General features: G+C 39.2%; 1 protein-coding gene and 1 long non-coding RNA gene across 10 annotated transcripts; one reads left to right on the forward strand and one right to left on the reverse strand.

Annotated features, from left to right (window-relative positions):
- Positions 1-3,714: 3,714 nt before the first annotated feature.
- Positions 3,715-9,096, reverse strand: LOC104800316 (probable leucine-rich repeat receptor-like protein kinase At5g49770). The gene is made up of 19 exons (XM_010523113.2): positions 8,746-9,096; positions 8,488-8,608; positions 8,320-8,391; positions 8,019-8,093; positions 7,850-7,921; positions 7,600-7,761; positions 7,407-7,481; positions 7,176-7,247; positions 7,020-7,091; positions 6,820-6,888; positions 6,661-6,735; positions 6,516-6,587; positions 6,290-6,424; positions 5,691-6,175; positions 5,456-5,611; positions 5,233-5,369; positions 4,801-5,020; positions 4,453-4,688; positions 3,715-4,343 (listed from the first exon to the last, which is right to left on the reverse strand). Exons 1-19 carry the CDS (start codon positions 8,840-8,842, stop codon positions 3,873-3,875), a joined length of 2,874 nt encoding a protein of 957 aa, XP_010521415.1. The 5' UTR covers positions 8,843-9,096; the 3' UTR covers positions 3,715-3,872.
- A 2,152-nt stretch (positions 9,097-11,248) lies between these two features.
- On the forward strand, positions 11,249-14,887 carry LOC104800317. 9 transcript variants are annotated; one of them, XR_769714.1, is made up of 5 exons: positions 11,249-11,487; positions 12,418-12,888; positions 13,678-13,822; positions 13,971-14,281; positions 14,375-14,887. It is a non-coding gene; the product is annotated as an uncharacterized LOC104800317 (long non-coding RNA). The 9 variants fall into 9 exon arrangements; XR_769717.1 differs by lacking the exon at positions 11,249-11,487 and having other exon boundaries at positions 11,494-12,888; positions 14,375-14,425; positions 14,538-14,887; XR_769715.1 differs by lacking the exon at positions 11,249-11,487 and having other exon boundaries at positions 11,494-12,888; positions 13,971-14,265; positions 14,375-14,425; positions 14,538-14,887.
- Positions 14,888-14,894: the final 7 nt, after the last annotated feature.

Here is a 14,894-nt window from a genome sequence, read left to right on the forward strand (position 1 = left end):
AAGGTGAACTCCACCGTCTCGTCACCTATCTTCATCGTAAGACGACCAGCACGAACATGAACCACCGCATCGGCCGTGTTTAAGAACGGGCGGCCTAGTATAATCGGTAGAGTCCAATCATCTCCGAAACCTGTAACTCTGCAAAACTAGAGCACTTCTTCCCCGTCAATTTTGTCATTGGTTTCGCCAGTTTGGCAAAACTTTCCACGAATCGACGATAATAGCCTGCTAATCCTAGGAAACTCCGGATCTCCGTGGCATTAGCAGGCGTCTTCCACTCAATAACAGCTTCGATCTTTGCTGGGTCCACCTGAATTCCACGAGCGGAGACTACGTGTCCAAGAAAGCCAATCTCCTGTAACCAAAATGCACATTTGCTGAACTTGGCATACAGATGGTTATCCCTCAGACGTAGCAACACTTTCCGCAAGTGCTCTTCATGACTTTGTTGGTCTGGAGAATATATCAGAATGTCATCAATGAAGATAATGACGAATTCGTCCAGATAATCCATGAATATTCGGTTCATCAATTGCATGAAGACTGCTGGGGCATTCGTGAGTCCGAACGGCATGACAACAAACTCAAAGTGGCCATATCGTGTACGGAAGGCTGTCTTCGGTACGTCCTCCACCTTCACACGAATCTGATGGTATCCTGATCGTAAATCAATCTTGGAAAACCACTTTGCTCCCTGTAACTGATCAAGTAACTCATCAATCCTTGGTAATGGATACCGATTCTTGATGGTTACTTGGTTAAGTCCTCTATAGTCAATACAGAGTCGCATAGTGCCATCCTTCTTCTTCACAAATAGTACGGGTGCACCCCAAGAAGATACACTGGGTCGAATGAATCCCTGCTCCACTAATTCATTCAATTGTTTCTTCAACTCTGCCATCTCCATGGGAGCCATCCGATATGGTGTCTTGGATATCGGCTCTGTACCCGGTATCACATCAATAGAGAAATCGACTTCTCTCTGTGGTGGTAGTCCAGGCAAGTCGTCTGGAAATATATCCCCGAATTCTTGAACCACTGGAGTGTCCTCAAGCTTCCCATCAACTTCCTTTGATGCAGTAATCACGATGAGAAAGGCATGACACCCTTTTCGAACCATGTTTCTAGCTCGGAGGGCTGATATAATCGGGAATGACGTTTGTACCTTGTCCCCAACGAACTCAAAATGTCCCGTCGAATCCGTAAATTGAATAGTTCGTCGACGACAATCAATGTGTGCTTGATACGTGTGTATCGAGTCTAAAATATATAACCTGATTCACAACTCACCGCAAGGATACGGATCGTCGTAACACGGGGTCGAACACGAGGACCGGATGCTTAATCCAAATCTAGATCGAAAATAGATCAAAGCAAGCAAGCAAGTGATGGTGGAAATATGTAGAATCAATGGAAAATAATATAAGAAAGTAAATAAAAACGAGTGACCTATCAAACAAGGATGACTACGGGTGTCGGGATCGTATTCGCGTGTATGGGTATTTACTAAGCATGCATGAATAACGATTATGACTTGTATTCGGGAATCATCAAGCAAGAAAGATAGAGAATTCACCTCTCGGTCTACTAACTCCCTACCTACAGAGTAACTCGTCAATCTCTCGATCTATTCAAGTTAACCCTAGGTGCATAAAGAACGCTATCATCAACCCTAGATCGATTAAGCCATATCTCTGTGTGAATAATACGATCTATCCTATTGATTTTGATCCGAAACAAACCCATATCTCTATGTGGTTCAGAATCCAAGATAATTGATCAAGGGGTTAGCAAACATCAATCCAATAAAAGTGCAAATCAATAGAACCGAATCAAATCAAAACCGAAATCCAAGTTAGGGTTCAAACATACCCAAAACACATACGAATCCCTAACCCATAGTCGTGGATCTACTCACGGTTCATAGAAAACAATAGAAAGAACAGAGAAGAAGAGATAAAAGAAAGGAGAGAAAAGCTCATGTAGATGTGTAGTCTCCACGATCGAATCTTCCTTCTTCTTCCCGAAATCCCGTGAACTTCTATTCTTCTCTCCCCAAAAACTCTCCAAAAATCTGTATCTAGGTGTTCTCTAATGTTCTCCCCTCTACTAGGACGTGGCTAGGGCTTTTTTATAACCCTAGGGTGGCTCCCAAGAGTTCTAATCCCATTCCAATGCTGAAAATCGCGAATTAGGGTTTCTGGTTGGATCCGGACCGATTCCAGGTGGATCCGGACCGGATCCAGATTCCTGGGGTCGAGTTGTGCGTTCCTGATCCGGACCGATTCCAGCCGGAATCGGCCCTGCACCGGCAGTTCTCTGGTCTTCACGAATTCGCTCATAACTCTCTGCTCCGGTGTCGGATTTACGCGATTTTGGTGTCTACGCGAAGCTCTTGAAGTGCTCTTTCCAATGGTATAGGTCTCGCACGATTTGGACCTCTGTAGAGAAAGTTATTGATGTCGCAACATGAGTACCTCATCCGGACTTCTCCTTTAACGCTCCAATTAGCTCCTTTTCGAGTCCAATCATCTCCGAAACCTGTAACTATGCAAAACTAGAGCACAACCGGGTTTTGTATCCTAACACGCCTAGAATGCCTATGAATGTATGTGATTATCCTATAAAACCTAGACAAACTCTCATCAAAATATAGAGAAGAATAGGAGTTATCAGTGAACCATCTATACTAAGTACTAACCCTTTAGATTATATATACATAGATTTTAAAACAATACAAAGATTGAAGTTTAAGGTTCCATTTTCCTTTTACTAAAATCAGTTACGTCGTGAAGGAGGTTTTGAGTTTTGCCAACACACTCTATCGGTATCCACACAATAGGTTGAAATACGATTGAAGATGTGTGGGATAGGATTTTTCTTTAAAACAAATGTCACTTAAATTTATGTTTTTTTAGAAAAATACTCTTATATATATTATTTAAAACCGTAGTAATAAAATAGAAGAAATCTCTTTCCAAGATAACTTATTTTAATTTTGAAAAAATCTCATATTTCTCTTTTGTTAATATTTTCAATTCTTAAATCAATTTTTAATTTGACAAAAACTTACACATGAATTCAAAAGTTTCCGAAATACCACACTAAATCGCAAAATATATTGCAATTTCTCCGGTAAATATAGGTTTTCGCAATTTCTGTCTGCTTTGACTTTTAGGAATTTCAATGATTTAAACAATTTTGGTTTAGAGAATTTGAATTTTTTGTGATTTAAATAATTTATGTTTCATATAATAGGATTTCGATGCAGTTATGTACGATATTGAAACACATTTTGCGATTTGGTGTGAGATTATGAAATTTTTTGAATTTTTATATAAGTTTTTGCCAAATTAAAAATTGATTTAGAAGTTGAGAATATTAACAAAAATTCATGGGGAATATGGGATTTTCTCTTAAGTTTTGGAACTCTTTGCAAAAAAAAAAAACGAATAATTCGCCAACTGAATTGGTCGGCCCGAGCAAGTTCTCTGTACAAAAACGAACAGTTTTTTCTCAGGATTTACTCGGCCGAGCAAAGAGACCGCTAAACTCTCGTACCAAGATTATGTTTTGGTTGTCGGAATACAGTTAAGACGAAATATAAAAACTTTGTACGTCGATGTTTTTTATTAGCCACTGACTGATACATTCACACATTAGTTCATCAAAGGGACAGACACTGTCTTTTGCTCTTGTGAAGCTGAGGAAACATAATGACAAATCACTGAATTCCATATATACACGAACCAGGAAAAAGAACAAACCCCCTTTACATTGTTTGCTTTTGTCTGATTTCTGCAAATCCAAAGCTTTACCTCAGGTATCTGCTTACAGAAAGTACGCAACAAATGATCAAAAAGCGAAGATTTTCATTTCGGTTCGATCTTTGAAGACGGGAAAATCCCGCTGTACTCGAAGGATCCCTTGCCGTAAGGATTACTCGATCCTTTGCTCGCTTCATCGTAGGTCCTAGAACTCGATGCTGAATCCGTGTTGGGATTCACACCGACAATCTGCATGATGTTTTCGATCTCTTTCACCACCTCGCCCATCGACGGCCTGCCTTCCCGGGACTCCTCCACGCACGTCAGTGCCACGTCGACAAACCTTTCGAACCCTTTCAAGGTTGTGCTCACAATGATCGACGGGTCGAGGATTTCTTGCAGGTCATACAAGTTCCTCGATTTATCCATCTTCGCCTTTACCTCCTTCACGACATATTTTCCTCGCTCTATAGGCTGTCTCCCGGTTAATAGCTCCAACATTACCACGCCAAAGCTGTAAACATCGCTCTTTTCCGTCAACTGCTGCGTCATGTAGTACTCCGGATCCAAGTAGCCCTGCACCACGACAGAAAAATCGCCTCTCAGGAGAGATTTAAACGATGAATTTATGTAAAGAGCCACTATGCTAACTGAAACATTCTGATCCAAAGGGTGGGTTACTCACCATGGTCCCTTTAACTTGGGTGGTGACATGAGTTTTCTCAGGGTCACCCACGAGTTTGGAAAGACCGAAATCGGCAACCTTTGCGGTCAGAGTATCGTCGAGTAATATATTGTTCGATTTAACGTCCCGGTGTATGATCGGAGGATCGGCAAGCTCGTGAAGATATGCCAGTCCTCTTGCTGCACCAAGTGCTATTTTCAGTCTTCTTGTCCAATCCAAACTGATTCCACTCTTCCCTGCCACAGAGATCAGATTTGTGTTTGGTCTCTACACTTCCAGTTTCAGACAAAAAGGGAAGAAAGATCTGTCCAAATGATTAGTTATCGACCAAGGAAAAGAGTTAGTTACCCGATAGACTGTCTCTCAGAGAGCCGTTTGGTATGTACTCATAAACCAGTATTTGTTCACCTTGGTCGAAACAAAATCCCAAGAGCCTGACGACGTTCTTATGGTGGACACGGGAAAGGAGCTCGATCTCGGTTTTGAACTCTAGCCCTCCCTGCAAAGATCCTTGTTGAGCTCGTTTTATTGCGATGATCTCCCCAGACGGGAGAATTCCTCTATAAACCTGTACGAGAAAGAACACGAGTTCAAGGGAAAAAGGTCATGCGTCCGAAAATGTCGCAGAAATGAACTCATGGGGATGAACTCTAGGCGCTTGGCTGTAGGTTAAGAATATTGTTTACCTTGAGAACCTTTAAACATTTCAAATTCGATAATGGAAGGCCATACATTTGTATGCGCAAAAGCGAGAAGTTAGTAAAAGAGCGTTAGACCGACCTTCCCATAACCCCCGATCCCTATATTGTTTGTGTCTGAAAAGCTGTCAGTATATTTCTTCAGCTCCTCGAATGTAAAAGCTTTGGCTCCCGTTAAACGAGGAGCGTCAATGCTGTTCTTACTGGTGTCCCATTTCGCTGCATATGGAGATTTTCGTGCAGTAAGAATCTTTAAGCACTGTCATGTGTGACACAGATCTTGTCTGAAAAGCTCTTCGTCTTACCGAAAGGATTACTCTGTTCTGTTGCTCTCTCTGCTCTCTTCTTCTGATGATAAGTGTAGATACCAGCTATGGTTAACAGCAACAGCAGAACAATGCCTCCAATTACAGCTCCGATGATAATGCCCGTGTTGGACGACTTGGACCCGTTTCCTCCATCTAGAAAGAAAGCCGGAATATTTTCGGACATGTCGATAGTATCTTTTTCAAGAATTCTGTATATAATGCTTGCTCGTACCTGAGAAGTGAGTGTACTCGTCGCCCCTGAAAACGTAAGGTCCGTAAATATCTGGCGGCTTATAAGTCTGATTGCTAAGAGCAAAGCCGACAGTTGAGACTCCCGTACGATTAAAACTGTCCTGGCCGGATGGAAAGATTCTCAGGCCTATTAGAAGCTGGTGATTGGTTTGATCCTCTCTTGGATTGCTGAGAGAAACAGAATCCACGGGATAACGGTATCGCTGGAAGAAACTCGTTATGTTTTGCTGAAGAACCACAAAGTAGGTCGAGTTGACGAATCCCGAAAACGAAGGAGACCTGAAGAATATGGTTCCTGTGTATGGATATGCACAACTGCACTTGGGACTAGAAATCATTCCCGAGCCGCATTGAAGAAGAGCTATGCAGTTTTCCGGAGAGGTGGAAAAAGATGAATCGGGTTGGATAGCCGAGCAATAAGTTGGCTTTTGCCCGGATTCTCGGCACACTGGATTATCCGCCAATCTGCGGGTAATAAAACAAGAAATCGGTGTTTAACCAGAGACAAGATTGACATGTAAGTTCTTTCAAATGGCAAAGCATTGCAAAATCAGACAACAGAAGGAAGAATGTCTTTACATTACTCGAATGCTGTTCTGAGCTCCTTGTCTGTATACAGATATGCCATTGCCCTGTAGATCAACGGATTCCAACTGGCTGCTGTAGTTACGGCCAAAGTCCAAGGTGCCGTTTAGTTGATTAAGTCGTAGAGTCCTGTAATGCCCGAGCAAAACACCTTTTCAGTATGGATTTCACAGTTCAGAGATTTGCCAATGGAACAGTGACATGAAAGTGGATTACTCACACAGTCTGCAAATTAGGAGGACTGAAGAGAGAGGTTGGAATTGGACCTTGGAGTTGTATATCTTCCATCCTCCTGAAACGCTTAATTAGTTGAGACACATGGAGGTGGGAGAGAGAGAGAGAGAGAGAGAGAGAGTTGTTCATACAATGTTGACAGAGACTGTAACCCAGAGATCCATGGTGGAATCCCTGATGGGTCAAAACTGTTATTGCTGAGGTCCCTGTGACATTACAACCACATAGAGGCATGAACGTTTGAACCACATGGAAGAAGAAAGAGGTTTAAGATCGTATTTAACGCTTACAGTGTGTAGAGGCTGATCAAGCTGGTTAGATTTGGGAGGCCACCAGTGAAGTTATTGTTGGCCAAGTACCTGAGGAAATGAGTTCACTGTCATATATGAGTATACATACATACAAAGCAAAAGCCTAAACTCCAATAAAACACACCAGAAGGACAAAACTAAAACTACTTGGGGCTTCCACTACAGTACAGTTCACTTACAGTTCGCTAAGACTTGTCAGATTATTAAGACTGGACGGAACGCTTCCGCTCATTGAATTCCTGTCGAGGCGCCTGTAACAAATGCAGAACAGAAGTTGAATAGCCATCTGAATTCTAAGCAAAAACAAGCAGCCACATAAACTTAGTTTTGCTTACACCACTTCCAGAGATTTAACGAGGCCGAGGCTGTCCGGAATTTTTCCTATCAGTTGGTTGCCATCAAATAGCCTGTCAACAGAGAGGAAGACATGTTATATATATATATATATATATATATATATAGAAGATGTTCCTATGAAACAGTTTTGCTGGTTGAAAACAGTAGCATTAGCCATAACCATCAAAGCAATTTCAAGCACAAAAACCGGGAAATCAAATGGAGCATACACATGTAACAGGGTCATGCTCGAGCTGAAGAGCTTTTCCGGGATTTCACCCGAAAGCTTGTTTTGTCCAAAATGACTGCAAGAAGACAAACGCTGAGTTATCGCTTGCTACCTTGGATTAAAGATGGAAACTGCATAGCAGCAAAAGGGGACTTTTCAACGAGAATGCGGATACGAGAGACGGAACATCGTACAAGTGCTTTGTATTGACAAGCATGTCGAGGCCCGGTGACGTTCCATCTGATACTGGAATGCTTCCTTCGATCCGATTGTCAGCTATATCGAACCAATAGAGATCTGATAACTGCCCAAGAGAAGGTGGGATTCTTCCACTAAATTGATTCGAATTCAATGATCTGCCATGGGGGAACAGAAGACTATTGAGTATGTTTTGTACACCAATAAGCCGGACCGGCGAAAGATAAAGCCAAGCTAAAAACTTACAGATATACCAACTGAGAAAGGGAACCGATCGATTCAGGAATTGGACCGGCGAACCCACAGCCGACAAGGATCCTGGAAGTGAGAAGAGAGACAGAGACAAGAGTTATACGGTCAGAGGCAACTAGGAAAAGACAGAGCTTCTTTTTGTCGGATGATGAACTTCGCTTACAAGTTCTTCAACTTCTTCAGCTGTCCGATTGCCGATGGGAGTGTTCCAGTCAAACCAAGGTTGTAAGACAAATCCCTACGACAAAATCCCGTTGAACAAAGTGAGAACAAATTGATCATCGGAGCATAAAAACTACGGTATCAAAATTCAAAAGGGAAGACCAAAACTCGGGACCAAGTGCATAACCGTGTAGATGAACATTCTGACTCGGAACAACAACAACATCGTCTTAATCCCAAGTTTATACAAAGACGGATATATGCACGAATATTGTAAAGTAGTCAAAGCATAAAATACTCACAGGATCTGCAGTTCAGACAATGCTGAAATGTCTCCAGAAAGCGTTCCCTTCAAATTCATGTTCGCTAGTGATCTGAAACGCGCAGAGATCGTGATAGTTCTCCGGAATATACAGCCGACAATGGCGTGTATATATATATATATGTATATATATTGGCAGGAAACTCACATAGACGTCACACGGCCATTCGTGCATGAAATTCCGACCCAACCGCTTCCACAAGGATCTGAGCCTTTCCAGTTTGGTGGGAAATTCTTCCATTCATTCATCAGAGCTTTCAAACCAGCACCTGCAAATGTTACAATAGTGGCTCCTAATGTTCACTATGCCGATCCTATGACAAAATTTCTCGCGGAAAATCATCCAATAGCGTCTCTACGTGAAACCATCCACCAGAAATGTACGAGGGAATCGAAAAACACTTACTGTCACCACTATTTGTCTGAGATGTTACAGAACAAATTTGGACGGAAGCCATCATGAGGACGAGCAAGAGGGTTCGAACTCTTGAACTCGAACTCATGTTTCAAACCAAAACAGAAACCCACGAAGATCAAAAGCAGAGAATCGTCTTTTCTTGAATTTGCCGAAACCTCCTAGCAATCATTAAAGAAACCCACATGTGGCGAACACACAAGTGTGCCTTTAAAAAACATATACACTAACAAAATTGGAAGACTTTGAACAAAGAGGCAGGAGCTTGGGAAGACAAAGCTTGTAAGAAAGCGGCGATTGACCATTCAAACTTGGTCAATTCACATCGGCAATATTATAACAACACATAACGAAAGTGATATATATGAAGATTTTAAAAAAGGGCGTTTACGAAGAAGACACCTACCCAAATACTCGGGCCAAATCGCAAGACAAAACATTTAAAAAAACCCAACCTTTAGCAAGAAAGGATAAATGAGTTGTCTTGATACAGTCGTGTGGGTCCCCCATCGAGTAGTTGGTCAAGTAGGGTTTTAATAGTGTAATAAATTCTTCAAACTACAAACGGTATAATATCTTCGAATATCTAATGACGATCTATGAAGTTCATCGGGATTTTTGTCTCCACTATATCTTTCAAAAGACCGTAAAATTTTATGTAAATATTTCTCTCGAGAATTCGAATCCGGATTACGAAGGAGATTTGATTCATTTTTATTAGTTGAATCACCCAATTTTGAATATAAAAAAAACTAAATTAAAAATGATAGAGATATAATTGAAAAGAGCCGTTTAGTTTTGGCTGGAATTCAAAGTCTAAAAAATGTAGAGATAATGCAGAAATCTCCTAAATATTATTTTAGACTTCCCTAAATATTAGCTAAATTAAAAAGAAAACTATGCAAAACTAACGAAACCTAAGATTCTACAAGAAAATAAAACAAATAATTAAAATAAAAACTTCCTATTCTATGGTAATAGTTTTACCAATCAATTAACTTCAACGGCCTATAATCACTAGCAAAGACACTAAAAAAGTATATATGCATTATTAAAGCAGCAATAATACAATTAATAACTTACCCAAAAATAATAATAATACAATTAATAGAGTCGTTTGATGGAGTTAACAGAGAGAACAAAGTCAACATCTATGAGGCGAATTAGCACGAGCCATTTATTATCCCATTAGATAATAATACAGCAACCAAAACAAAACCCAACCTGATCATCTCTCTCTCTCATACGTCATCATTTTCGGTTTAATACAAAGTAAACCGAATAAAACTAAACCGTACAAACCGAACCAAGCTTGATATTAAGCTCAATTTCCCCGAACCAAACTGAACCAGACCGTACAAACCAATTTCAGTTTAGAAGTCTTCTCTAAAGTAGATTTGAAGAGCATACAAACTCTGAATCACACAAAATTTATAAACCTAGGTCCGAATTAAACCAAATTCAAACCGGTTTTGTAGTGGACCAAAATCGAAACCATGTAAATCCTTGCTCACGTCACCCTCAATATCACATATACCATTTTGTAGTGGACCGCATACTTTTCAATTGAATAGGCTTCGGTATTCACACGTGCAATTACTGGTTCAAAGAAATAAAAAAAAACAACAAAGTGGCTTCGTTTCTGACCAAAATCCAAAGTCTTTATGTAATTATTTTAATCAACCGAGAGAAAAAAAAAAATATTGACAGGAAGATCAATTGGTTGTCTTGCTCGCAAGCTTTGAGAAACAGCGAGAAAGAAATAATTAATTTTTCTATATTATTTTTACAAGGAAATTTAAAAAAAATACTTGAAACAATAATTTCATAATTTTTTAGAGATAATTATTATATATTATTATTCAAGAAATATATAAATCTGAAACCGTAACAATAGTTCTAAGATTTAATTTTATTATTAATTTCATATAATTAATCTTTCGATTAAATTCATATTTTTTCATTGATAATAATTAGAGTTATTTCAAAAAATTGAAAATTAATTATATTTCTAATAAGATTTTTATAAACTTGGACTCTTTTCAAAAAAAAAATTTTATTATTAACAATAAATATTATTAAAAATAAAGCTAAAATTTTTAATTACTACAAAAAGAATTTATAAATTTTATTGATTAAATTTGATGATATACGCAAATTCCAAAAAAGTTTGACCTCCACCTTTTCCACTTTTAAATTCTGCACAATGAAAATGCTATTTAGAATAGTTTTAAAATTTAAAATTTTTATTAAGCATAGTGTTCAGATAATTGTTTTCTATTTTATTAATAATTTCATTTAATATTCTTATCAAAAAATTTATATTTACATTTTACACAAAAATACATTTCTGTTAAGATTGTTCCCATTATTCTATATCAATATAATTTGATTCTTATTGAAATCTTTATATTTACATTTTATAGAAATTTTAATTTTTGTGAAGAATATTTCTTGGTTCCACGTTTTTACTAAAAATAGTCTCAGAAAATTAAGAAAACTAAAATGTTCAATATGGTGATACATAATAATTCACAATAGTTCTAATTTGATAGTTCTTTCTTTGTTTGTAAGAAAATTATTAAAAGCATATCCACCGGAACAGTGAGGTTAATTCGATGATCGGAGAAATTTCGGCTTCACAGGCCCCGACGGCAGTCGCGATCGTTTCAGGTTTTTTACAAGAGACGATCGGAATTATGATCGGAGCCGTCGTCGCCTCCGCCAAGCCCGGTAACTTTCACCTTTTACTTTTCATTTTCACGTGAACCTTCGTTGTCCGATTCGTATCGAGTGGAGGTAATTCGTAGAATCAGACATCATAGTACCTTGAGGTGTTGTTAGGTCAGAAAGGGGATTCGAATCTGCTTGAATACTGGTTCTGTTTGGACTCGGCGCAACAAATTCCGTAGCTTATATCGGAGGAACTTGTTCACTTTGCACTTTGTATTTTTTGAATTCAGACATTTCTGATTGTCGATGATTGATTTTCTATCTTCGGAGAAGCAAAAATAATGGAAGTAAATTGTCTTGTTCGTCACTGTTTGGATTGAGTCTTAGCATTGAGCGAATATCTGGAGGCCAAATTTGTTCAGATTGCAAGAATATTGCCTATAATAATCACTTTGATTACCCACTTTGAGGCATGCCGATGTCCTTTGGAATCCTTACGGATTTTGCATCCGGAGATGCATTGAGCTTTAGTACTTGCCATCTCGGGTTCAAGTTGCAATGGTCGACATGATTGAATGTATAAATTTTAATAAAAGTGCTCTGAATTCATGTTTCTATGCTAGGATTGTTGTGTTTCAATTGTCGTACGAGCAAATTTAGCGATATCCTCTTGTGTACTGTTATTTATCTAATTTTTTGCTATGAATTTCTCCTAGCACATTTGAGGTTTCTGATGAGTTTGCATTGTGTGCATGAACACGTAGTGCTGAAACAGGAATTATTTCCCATGCTAGAGGTTGGAGTTACACGACATTTATCTATATTCTTAGAGAACACGAAAAATATCATGAAACTCTTATGAGGTTTTTTGTCCTTCAGTTTTATTGCATGATATATTCTCTATTGTGACAGAGTTAGGATATTCTGAGCTAGTTATATTCTACCTCAATCTTTGTCTATTTTGTGTCGATTTCAATTTTTCATATGCAGATTGGTTTAGCATCAGCTTATAGACCTTATTTAGTGAATGTCTGGGCAAACTATTGTATGAAATCAAACACATGGTAAAAATACTGCTGGCCAAGAGTCTCGGGAGAAAGAAAACAACGGGGACATAAAGGGCTGCTAGCAAAGGAAAGACGAAAGGCGCAAAAAGAATGGGGAGCTAGTCCAATTCCATTTATCAGCGAATGAACGAAAGGATTGATTTGATTGGACAGACAGATAAAGAATTAACGAAAAGAACTGAACTGAAAATTGCTGTCACAGAGTTGTATCTGATTTTGAAAATCAACGGATGAGTTGTGGTTAGGGGTGAAATGCCGCTCGAACTTAGACCAAGTTGGTTCTCCCGAAAATGGGTTGAGGCACAGTAGTTGATGTCTTTGACCTTTTCACAACTGGGCAGACGTCAGGCACTTCGTAAGGAAATGGAAATCAGACACTCACTTCAGTATATAGGTTACATTCTTCTGCTTTCTTTCACTTCCTGCTCACTCTTCGTTGGAAATGTCTGTGTACATAGTTTTTTCCTTATTTGAAATACAGGAAGCGTGTTCTGGATTTTCAGTGGTCATGTTCTTGTCATTTTTGTCTTCTCTGTGTTGTATGGTATTTGATTTTAATTCTATGGCGAGGAGAGGAAACTTTTCACCAAGCATGTTTTGTGCAAGTGACAAGTTGATCTTCATGTTAAATACAAAATGTAGCCGTTTAATTTTTGAACTTTGTCGTACACGTTTCTTTTTGTGTCGTGAATGTCAAAGATATCGAAATCTCCTATCTCATCCCAAAGAAGGAAGGTGCTGTATCTTTTCTTGCAGCATGATTTATATGCATAACCCTTATCATTGTCGTTATCAGGTTTCATTCAAGCTTGAATTTTATCACCTTTATTCGTAGTACTGATGTGTCATTACGGGATCTCGATGGGGGCTTCCTAATGTGCAACTCTCGTTACTTGCTGATTCTTGCGGCTCTTTTGTTCAGCCTTTTGTAATTTGTTGCTAACTGGCGATAGTTTTTGCTTTTGGGATGATTGGACTGTTATTCATGGTGTTTTTGTTCTTTTGAACACACTCCACCATATCGTGTATGGCAATTGTTTCCCTTTGTGGCCTCTGCTATGCGATTCCGTTGGCTGTCTTAATTCAGCTTGCAAGATTCTGCTTTGATTGTATTTTCGTTACCTTTTTTTTGCTTCTTATAAGTTTTTTGGGTACATTGTTAATGGTATTTCTTACTTTCCAGGAGCTTTCTTTTTGTGTGGGTTTACATCACTTCACCGAGTGAGGAAACATTATAAAGCTTTTCTACCACACCCATCAATCATATGTAGTCTCTGTCTTCTTCTGCGCATTTCACGTCGGAGACCAACTATAATGCATAGTTTTTGGTGTGATATTCATTCATCTTCATTGTTGATAGTTGAAATCCTTATTTCAGAATCAGCGTGTTATTTTTTTTCAATCTGAATCAAAAGGACCTTAGTTTTGAAACTTTCATTTCTTTGATGTTTACAACTACTGACTTTGTCCATTCAGGGAATACCAGATTTGCGGAATAATGCATTGAGCTTCATCTTGCTTCATGTGTGAGAACTGTCACGGCTATATAATGGCAGACCTTCAGCATGTCGCCGACTTCGCTTGATGAAAAGCATCACATAGGGGTTCTTGCTGGGAAGACAGCGAAGCTAATGGACGGAATTTTGATGCTATCTGAAACATAGCAAAAAAAAGGGGTAAAGAAAACCAAACAGTTTCCAGCCGATTCTTGTCCCAAATTCGCGTTATCTGTGGAGGGGCCTTATGGCCGTGAATCTGCATACAACTTACTGTATGTTCTTCAATGGGTATCTTTTCGGTTCTCATCATCAGTACAATCAACAACTATACTGAAAACATTCTGGAGTATCTAACACGGATTCATACTCTTCTGAGTGCAGGTGAGAACCGTACAAGCAATGGGAGACACATAAACCTTCCCTTGGCAGCAGGTATAACACTGATTTCTTTGATCATCCTGGCCAAAAAAAAAACGGCCAAGCCCTCTCTTCTCTCGAGGATCAAGCGCTATGCACCATTGATATCTACTACGTCACGTGACAGTTAGAGCCAGCCGCGCCTTGAGAAGGTGACATATAGAAATTCGGCGTAACTCCAAGGTCTTGTGGTTGTTCTCTGGCATGTTTGGGGTCAGAAGACATTCGAGAGGGAAGCAGGTGGCAATGAGAAGGTGACATTGAAATGGACAAAACTGCAACGGATCTGCGCGCAGAACGCAAAGGCGTCTTCGAAAAGAGTCTGATCTAGAAGATTTCAACACTACCCTTTATGAAACGAGACATGATTTCAAAGGTACAAACCTTTTGTTGCCTTGATTCTTTTTCTGAACCCATCAAACGCATTGCGTTAACGATGCGTTGCAATTCACAGCCACACAAAAAGGATTCTCCACTCGGCATT

This window comes from Tarenaya hassleriana, unplaced genomic scaffold (assembly GCF_000463585.1).
Source record: "Tarenaya hassleriana unplaced genomic scaffold, ASM46358v1 Cleome67, whole genome shotgun sequence".
Taxonomy (NCBI): Eukaryota; Viridiplantae; Streptophyta; class Magnoliopsida; order Brassicales; family Cleomaceae; genus Tarenaya; species Tarenaya hassleriana.